This window comes from Coregonus lavaretus (genome assembly GCF_964263955.1).
Source record: "Coregonus lavaretus genome assembly, chromosome: 15".
Lineage (NCBI taxonomy): Eukaryota > Metazoa > Chordata > Actinopteri > Salmoniformes > Salmonidae > Coregonus > Coregonus lavaretus.
The window spans coordinates 12,073,472-12,083,742 of record NC_140002.1 but is presented as its reverse complement, the minus strand read 5'-3'; the positions used below and the strand labels follow the sequence as shown (position 1 = coordinate 12,083,742).

The 10,271-nt window shown below is 42.6% G+C and overlaps 1 protein-coding gene across 2 annotated transcripts in view; it reads left to right on the top strand.

Annotated features, from left to right (window-relative positions):
* The window catches only part of LOC311142219 (rho guanine nucleotide exchange factor 12-like), a 121,844-nt gene continuing 111,573 nt past the window's right edge, over nt 1–10,271 (top strand). For both annotated transcript variants that reach the window (XM_084177827.1, XM_084177826.1), the window contains exon 1: nt 1–128. In XM_084177827.1, the coding sequence (XP_084033953.1) occupies nt 97–128 (32 nt within the window). In that variant the 5' untranslated portion in view covers nt 1–96. The remainder of the gene's footprint in view (nt 129–10,271) is intronic.

The window sequence follows — 10,271 nt, the reverse complement described above, 5'->3', positions numbered from 1 at the left end:
GTAGTCATTCTCCAAAATACAGAGGTTGTCATTTTGGTAAAAATGCTAGTTGGATAAAATAGCCTACGTCGGGGAAAAACACATAACGGAAGCCCAATGAGCGGCACACAGTCAACACTCCCTGACAGGTAAATAATATCTAATAACCACGATACATGAATGGTAGCTCAACTCCTATACGGCTTTTCAATCAATGTTATTTCACCTTTGCAGTTGCATTTGTCCCTCCTTTCCCAAGGCTATGTATTGGTATTTTAATGTGGCCAGCAGTATATTGTCATGTAGCCTAGCTATGCACATAACCTGACATGGCCAGAGCACATTTTCAGGCCAGAGGTACTACAAAGCAGGATCAACGAGTTAGCCAGCTAACTTTGATAAATAAAAAACTATTGATTTTCTGGTTAATTAAGAAAGCTAAACTTAGATATTTGTTTTTGGTTGTTGAATCAATTAGACCATGTCCATTTCATGCTTACCTTCTTCAAAAATAAATAGTTATTTCAGAATGTTCTGGGAAGCTAGCTGGCTAAGTCATAGCCCATTCATTGACGCTAACTACCTTTAGCACCTATTGCCAGATGGGAGAGGGGTTTTGTTAAGAGCCCTGACGCTTGCTCTAAACTCTAACACCCATACCTTGCTGTACAGTTTTGGAAACATAAGGAAAATATCTTTCATATCAGCGAGAAATAATTTCCCCCCAAAATAAGGTTAAATTACTACACACCTTTTATAGGGTTAGTGTTCCCACACTGCCATATTTCCATGTTACAGCGCAAGTTAATGGATAACAGACGGAAAACAGAGTCTACTACCTGTACTAATTGGCTATCTGCGTCTCCCCGAACACATGTGTGTAAACAGAAGATGGACGCCACAAACATGTTGTCACTGAAAAATACTGCAACTGTGTTAAAACAGTGTACAGTAAATTTATATTTTGCATTTGTGAAATTATTTTGATGTGATATGAAAGTAGAGGGCTTTATATTTCTAGAACCCTACCGCAATTGAGAATTGATTCACGTTTAGATGGAGAATTTGGCTGTTTTGGCTGCGATAGACAATTTGCCTCTAAACAGAACATGTAAGGTCCTTGGACTATAAGGAGTGACGTTAGTCTCCTTTAGTCCATTATTGGGCTAGCTAAGTAATTGATCTTGCTTTGTAGTTTACTCATCAGGGGACCAAATCGTTTGTTGTTTGTTATCAAACCCCTCTTTTCCCCTTTCTAATGTGATTAGATTAGTCTGATTTGCTCCATAAGTAATACGATATACTCTGTGTGGGGCATCTCCCCTCTGAAACATCTCCTATTAGGTATCGCTGGCTTAGCACCAGGAACATCATAGCATGTCTTGTTAATCCTAGAAATGTCATATACCAAAGAGGATATGGGTATTCTATGTGCTGTCTCCCAGTGAAAGTGGATAGCAAAGCACAGGGATTTGAGTGGTGACAGTAGCCTGTGCAATGGATGAAGAGGTATGCCTTTGCCTTTGTATAACCAGGAATCTGTGCCCTACCCAGTTTGGTGTGGGTGTGTAAAGATTGCAATGTAGTACCACTGGTTTCACAGGGACTTAAACCTGACTTTGGGAGGTTGGGAACCAGTTGAGTTCACCATGTTGAGTCTTGTACGGGAGTGCATTAAACATTAAGTCACCTGTTTATTGAGAAGGGGGAGGGGTGAGGACATTAACAGGTGCTACTGTGGCAAGAGCTCAACACAACCTAAAAAATTAAAATGTTTTATTGTCACATACACCGGATAGGTGCAGTCAAATGTGTTGTTTTACAGGGTCAGCCATTGTAGTATGGCGCCCTTGGAGCAAGTTAGGGTTAAGTGCTTTGGTCAAGGGTACATCGACAGATTTTTCACCTTGTCGGCTCGGGTACTCGAACAAGCAACCTTTCGGTTACTGACCCAATGCTCTAACTGCTAGGCTACCTGCTAGCCAATACAATACAGAAACAACAATACAGAAACTACACTCTAGCATGTGGAATAAAGAGTCATGCAGCTCTGTCCAATATATTCCTATTTGAAACATGAAAAGTCTGCCCCCATCGAATAAACCCACCAAGATATCTGGACAACAAAACATGCTCTGGGAGAGTAGACAGCCATGCCTCCTTAGCTTTTGACATCATATTTGTGTTGTGACAAGGGATTTTGGAATGAAATGGAGTCCTCTTGAACCCAAAATCATTTGGATTTTTCAGAACTGTTGTACATTTTTTCCGTTGGTGCCAGTCTCGAGTGCTTCGGCTGGCCTTCCTTTCATTGCACTTTACTGGCCTAAATGTCAGGGAATGGAAAATACATTTCTTTCAGCAGTTTTGTTTCCAGCACATTCACAGTACTTCATGTATTTGTACCGTCTTGACACTCCAGTGTCTCTGCACTCTTCTAAGGAAAGACAAAAGCTAAAAGCACTCATGATTGGCCTCAAAAGTCAAATAGTATTTTGATGTCTTTAACCTCTATAATCTGTATACAGATAACAGGGTTAAGCTATTCTCTTTTTGCACAGTTGTTGTGCAACCACTGCCTTCTTCACATTGTTATGCTTGCATCTGATGTTTTTCTATCACCAAGCCAACCGTATTTTTATTTCCAGGACTGTATCTTCTGGTTTCATGATCATGTCATGCGGCTTTCCAGAGGTTAAGGTACTCAGGGTTGCAAAACTATCGGAATGTTCAGTAATTAAAAGGTAATCTATAGCAATCTATGGTAACTTTGGTAAATAATACTTCAATAACTAAAAAAAAATATATTCATATATAATATTCATTTTGTGCCTATATTGTCCGTGAGTTCCCAGTAGATAGACCATATGGTTCAAGAGGAAATAGACAAATTAATCTATAAAGCATATAATCAACAATGGCATTCTTCTATTTACATTTTTCACAACTGCCACCAGTTTGACGCCAAAACATTTACAACAAATACATATTGACATAGTAAAATAAATAAAAGTGTGTAAAAATAAATATAAATGATATTTAATGCTGAAACCCTCATATTAAACACCAATGGTATTCCCTAAGTTGATGGTTTATATTTAGGATAATGTTTTACAGCTTTGTCATTACATTTTGTATTTTAAAATCATCTTATTTTATATATTTTACATGTGATAAGGCCTGTAGTGGAGCAGGTTGAGAGCTTCAAGTTCCTTGGTGTCCACATCACCAACAAACTAACATGGTCCAAGCACACCAAGACTGTCGTGAAGAGGGCACAACAAAAACTATTCCCCCTCAGGAGACTGAAAAGATTTGGCATGGGTCCTCAGGTCCTCAAAAGGTTCTACAACTGCACCATCGAGAGCATCCTGACTGGTTGCATCACTGCCTGGTATGGCAACTGCTCGACCTCCGACCGCAAGGCACTACAGAGGGTAGTGCGTACGACCCAGTACATCACTGGGGCCAAACTTCCTGCCATCCAGGACCTCTATACCAGGCGGTGTCAGAGGATGGCCCTAAAAATTGTCAAAGACTCCAGCCACCCTAGTCATAGACTGTTCTCTCTGCTTTCGCACGGAAAGCGGTACCGGAGCGCCAAGTCTAGGTCCAAGAGAATTCTAAACAGCTTCTACCCCCAAGCCACAAGACTCCTGAACATCTAATCAAATGGCTACCCAGACTATTTGCATTGCCCCCCCCCCCCCCCCCCCCCAGCTTTTGGTCAAGAAGTCTTTAAGATTTGAATGTCTATTTCAGACTGTGACATCCATAACGGAGGGTGTAACATCTGTAACGGTAGTTTTTCCTCTCTAAAGTAATAATGGGAATGAGAATATTTTCAAAATTATCATTTTCGTGTTCAACCAAGCCTTTCCTTCAAAATGGCTATCCATGTTTTGACCTAAGACAAACTCAGAATTTTGCTAATATGTTCAGTCTTCTCAAAAAGCTTGTCCATTTCATGTAACATCCATAACCCCCTTATTTGCTTTATTTAGCCAACATGCCAATATTTAGACTGCTTTTTTGGATATACACTCCCCCAAAAGGTTTGTTCATTCTGTGAGACAAGTTGTGATTTTGCTTGCAAATGTAACATCCATAACGCTGGAATCGGCCATATGCATTGACCTTTACTAGAGGAATATTATCAACATTCTAAACGATCCAACCATGCCCCCTACAAAATGCTGGCTGTGGGTTATGCACATTTTCAGTGGTTTGCCAAAAGCCCTTTGTGTTGGCAGTGGCTCCAGTATTTCCTACCTCTGGTGCCCACCTGCATAAAGGCATGCTAGTGGGTGGAGTTCCTTCACAGTGCCCAAGTAGATTCGTTCCTCCTCCTCCCAGCACAACCCTGCAGTAAGCAGGGACTCTTGCAGGCTCCCAGGAAAACATGCACTACCCAGGGCCGGATACAGCCATGAGCTGATAGGCCAAGCCAGGAAGCAGGGTCATCATGATCATCATCTCCTCTGTATGCTTAGCCCATTGCCTCTGCTCAAGGAGGAGCACCAGCACAGTGGAGCAGCAGCACTCTGGCTTTGTAGGAGTCCCTCTCTCTTATTGTGAAGTGTTTACTTCTTTGGGCCTCTTTTGGTTGTCCTCCTAGACTGCTATTTCTCCAGAGGGTCTACAACAGAAGGAACATGAGCGTTTTATTCCCATTTCATTTTGGTTGAAAGCAGGTTAGTGTAGGTTAGTGAAGATTCAAATATGGTTTCGGACAGCGCTTACATGATACAGCAATTCAACTGAATTTCCCACACCCTGTACGCAACGCACTAAGTCTTATTTTAAGTCTAGAGATACTCACTGTATTTGACAGACTGATCTTTTAATGAAGATATTGATCACACTAACACAGACCAAATGGATTGCCCTTTGTCAGTTGAATATCGGAGCACTATTGACATGTATAGTTTGTTTCATTGCCAGAAAACCTCTTATGGTTATATGTCCATGACTGACTGCCACAGAGGGCCAGGTTGTTCAGGGCCTGTTGGAAGTATCATGCTTGAATGACTGATGAAGGCTGGGACATGCGACTGGCTCTCTTTGCTCTTTGTCACACAGTTTAGCTGATCTGGGTATTTTATTTTCCCCCCACCCTCACTCACGGGAAGTGGTGACATCACTGATAAACAATGTCTGTCAGCCCGACCAGGCCACCAGCCCTTCTTGACAGAGCCGCTGGCCAGAGCGGTGCAGAATGGGAATGAGTGGAGCCTCCCTGTCATTCTACGCCCTTGACAAATTACAGCATCAAGGGCCTTGTGTGTGTTTTAGCAGAGGTTCTGTTACAATGTTTTGACTATGTTAGAACATATGTTCGGTTCTGTTACAATGTTTTGACTATGTTAGAATATACAAAACATACAAAACATACAAAAATGTATGCACGCATGACTGTAAGTCGCTTTGGATAAAAGCGTCTGCTAAATGGCATATTACATTTATATTATATTAAATGTTCGGTTCTGTGACAGTGTTATGACTATGTTAGAACATGTTCGTTCTGAATGTAATTTAGTCATGTCTACTCTTCTTATTTCATGCAAAGTTCCTGTTGAGTTGAATTGACCAGTTATGTTTATCTCACTCTTATGAGTAATGTTCACTGTTTAGGTCATATGAATGACTGTCTAGGGATACCAATATCTTAACATCTGTAGTATATTCCTACACATGGAGGAAGTCAGACAGATGTAGTGTTTACACAAGATGAAATATGTCAACACAGTGACCAATAATACCCCACAATTAAGTGGTAATTTTAGCTGATTATATGGAAATCAAATACAGTAGCGGTGCATGGGTAGAATCACTTTGGAAGCCCCCCCCCCCCAACCTATGTTGTGATAATTGCGTTGTTTGCTCTATAACCTGTTCATTCATATGCCTTGCAACTGTGATTATATAGGCCTAAAGGTTTTATCACAAAACCGGATAGCAACCTCTGTCCAGTGAAGTCCACAAAGCATATATTATGTACAGTAACAGACAGTTACATGACCTACAACATGGTCAAGCAAGTAATGTTTCCGACATTTTCGGACCACTAAACAACTATTGATCTAGAACCACAGAGAGTTACCGCAAGTCGCAAAGAAAACAGGAGCTGCCTCCACTATTCCAGCACCATTTCAACTTCAACATTTCAACATCATCAAATCACCTCTGCTTAGTCTAATACAGTGACAACTAAATGATACCAAAAACAATTTAGTCCAATCAACGTAAGCTAAATATGATGTGGCTGTCCATGGTTCTGATTTCTGTGTGTGCGTGCGTGCGCGTTCGTGCAAGTAGAAAAACATTTTGACTCACTCTACTTGTAGAGAAACACCAATGCCATCCTCCTCTCTTTCATGTTGACGAAACGGTCTATCACTCTGTCATACAGTACACACTTTTATTTTGTTGTCCTAGGCTACCTGGCTAAAATGCTTGCTCGCTAGCCTAACTTCCATTAATGTGCAACATTAGCTAGTTAGCATTAGCCTTCTACATCTAGCTACACATTGAACTTCCATCCTCTCAGGCCAGGGGCACAACAATGTATGAATTAATGGTTGGATCAGAATCGCCGTTATAATAATTGGCCAGTACAGAGAATTAAGTAAAACTACAAGTCCAAATCCCTATCTCCATCCATGGCTAATTTAGGAAAGGGCCAATTTTAGCTAGCTGGCTAGCTAGCCACCGGAGGACAACAACACAACGAGATGCAACAATTCAAGTTTTTCTGTCAATGACGTATGCTCTCAATGGGATTTGATAGGAGTGACGCCAAATCCAAGCTGGTTTCCCTTGACACTTTTTTAAGGTTCACAGTTGAGCTCGCTCAGTTTAGCTCAACTCTGATGGGCTTGCTTTCAATCCTACGGGCGGCAACAATGTCATACTCGTTCAGACCAGACAGCATCAGATAGATGGCCTACATGTAGAGACAGAGGGGCGCTGTTTCGCTCACTCGGATGCTTTCTCCTGTGATATACATTCAGCCTCTTGCGAATTTAAGGAAAATGATGAAACACAGAGACGGAAAATACATTATTTAATGGAGAAAAAAAGAAATATATATATATATTGGTCCATTTTGGGGGGAAGCTTGGCTTCCCTTGGCTTCCCTTGGCATCCATGAATACACACCACTCATCAAATAAGTGATACAGGAAGTTTATTACAAATGGGCATCTGAAATGTAGCCTATCACACACTCCTGAGTGGTGCAGTGGTCTAAGGCACTGCATCGCAGTGCTAACTGTGCCACTAGAGATCCTGGTTCGTATCCAGGCTCTGTCGCCGCCGGCCGTGACCGGGAGACTCATGGGCGGCGCACAATTGGCCCAGCGTCGTCCAGGATAGGGGAGGGAATGGCCGGCAGGGATGTAGCTCAGTTGATAGAGCATGGCGTTTGCAATAATATAATAATATAATATAATATAATATAATATATAATATAATATAATATAATATGCCATTTAGCAGACGCTTTTATCCAAAGCGACTTACAGTCATGCGTGCATACATTTTTTTTTTGTGTATGGGTGGTCCCGGGGATCGAACCCACTACCTTAGCGTTACAAGCGCCGTGCTCTACCAGCTGAGCTACAGAGGACCACGCCAGGGTTGTGGGTTCGATTCCCACGGGGGGCCAGTATAAAAAAAAAAATGTATTCACTAACTGTAAGTCGCTCTGGATAAGAGCGTCTGCTAAATGACTAAAAAAAAAAAAAAAAAAAAAAAAAAAACACAAAGTTTTGCCATTGATGGTTTATTAGACCCATATCCATCCTGCCCTGCCTTTCAAAAGTTTTTGAAAGCCAAGTTAACAAACAGATCACCGACCATTTCGAATCCCACCGTACCTTCTCCGCTATGCAATCCGGTTTCCGAGCTGGTCATGGGTGCACTTCAGCCACGCTCAAGGTCCTAAACGATATTATAACCGCGATCGATAATAGACAGTACTGTGCAGCCGTTTTCATTGACCTGGCCAAGGCTTTCGACTCTGTCAACCACCGCATTCTTATTGGCAGACTAAATAGCCTTGGTTTCTCAAATGACTGCCTCACCTGGTTCACCAACTACTTCTCTGATAGAGTTCAATGTGTCAAATCGGAGGGCCTGTTGTCTGCACCTATGGCAGTCTCTATGGGGGTGCCACAGGGTTCAATTCTTGGGCCGACTCTTTTCTCTGTGTATATCAATGACGTCGCTCTTGCTGCTGGTGACACTCAGATCCACCTCTACGCAGACGACACCATTTTGTATACATCTGGCCCTTCATTGGACACTGTGTTAACAAACCTCCAAACGAGCTTCAATGCCATACAACACTCCTTCAGTAGCCTCCAACTGCTCTTAAACACTAGTAAAACTAAATGCATGCTCTTCAACCGAACGCTGCTTGCACCCGCCCACCCGACTAGAATCACTACTCTCGACGGGTCTGACCTAGAGTATGTGGACAACTACAAATACCTAGGTGTCTGGTTAGACTGTAAACTCTCCTTCCAGACTCACATTAAGAATCTCCAATCCAAAGTTAAATCTAGAATCGGTTTCCTATTTCGCAACAAAGCCTCCTTCACTCATGCTGCCAAACATGCCCTCGTAAAACTGACTATCCTACCGATCCTTGACTTCGGCGATGTCATTTACAAAATAGCCTCCAACACTCTACTCAGCAAATTGGATGTAGTCTATCACAGTGCCATCCGTTTTGTCTCCAAAGCCCCATATACTACCCACCACTGTGACCTGTACGCTCTTGTTGGCTGGTCCTCACTACATATTCGTCGCCAAACCCACTGGCTCCAGGCCATCTATAAATCACTGCTAGGCAAATCCCCGCCTTATCTTAGCTCATTGGTCACCATAGCAACACCCACCCGTAGTATGCGCTCCAGCAGGTATATCTCACTGGTCATCCCCAAAGCCAACACCTCCTTTGGCCGCCATTCCTTCCAGTTCTCTGCTGCCAATGACTGGAACAAATTGCAAAAATCTCTGAAGCTGGAGACACTTATCTCCCTCACTAACTTTAAGCATCAGTTGTCAGAGCACCTTACCGATCACTGCACCTGTACACAGCCCATCTGAAATTAGCCCGCCCAACTACCTCATCCCTATATTGTTATTTATTTTGCTCATTTGTACCCCAGTATCTCTATTTGCACATCATCTCTTGCACATCTATCATTCCAGTGTTAATACTAATTGTAATTATTTTGCACTATGGCCTATTTATTGCCTTACCTCCATAACTTGCTACATTTGCACACACTGTATATATATTTATTTCTGTTGTATTTTTGACTTTGTTTTGTTTTACCCCATATGTAACTCTGTGTTGTTGTTTTTATCGCACTGCTTTGCTTTATCTTGGCCAGGTCGCAGTTGTAAATGAGAACTTGTTCTCAACTGGCTTACCTGGTTAAATAAAGGTAAAATAAAAAAATGTAATAACCTTTTTTTTCTTCATTTCTTGACGCCAGGATGGCGAAAAGCCTTTGTCATTTTAACACCAGTCTGAAATGGAATGGGGGGTAAATGTGTTTTTCTACGCCTCAAACAAAAGCTTGGGTGTCTGGTGCCATGAGGGTGGACCCTCCTTGTGCTGAGATGGTTATCAGCAGATAAGACTGTGCACAGGTGTGTATTGTCACCCTCAGTGGAGACCTGAGATTCACTTGCTGGCCCTATGAGCTAGGCCCAGGAAGGAACTTGGATAAAATCTGCCTTGTAAGTCTTTCGGGTTTTGGAGTGAAGATACTATCAGTTACCTCCAGCCGTTTAGAAAGGTGTTGTGAACAGGCGTTGTCAGGGTTACTGTAGTCTAGTTCTGGTTTACCATAACCTCTCCTAAAGTAACTGTCCAGGGCCTCCCGAGTGGCACAGCGGCCTAAGGCACTGCATCGCAGTTCTTGAGGCGTCACTACAGTCCCTGGATTTGGCCGGCTGTGATTTCCTTGTCCCATCGCGCTCTAGCGACTCCTTGTGGCTGCCGGGCGCCTGCAAGCTGACTTCGGTCGCCAGCTGAACAGTGTTTCCTCCGACACATTGGTGCGGCTGGCTTCCGAGTTAATCAAGCAGTGTGTCAAGAAGCAGTGCGGCTTGGCAGGGTTGTGTTTTGGAGGACGCATGGCTCTCGACCTTCGCCTCTCCCGAGTCCGTAGGGGAGTTGCAGCGATGGGACAAGACTGTAACTACCAATTGGATATCACAAAATTGGGGAGAAAAAGGGGTAAAAGTACAAAATTATTAAAAAAATAACT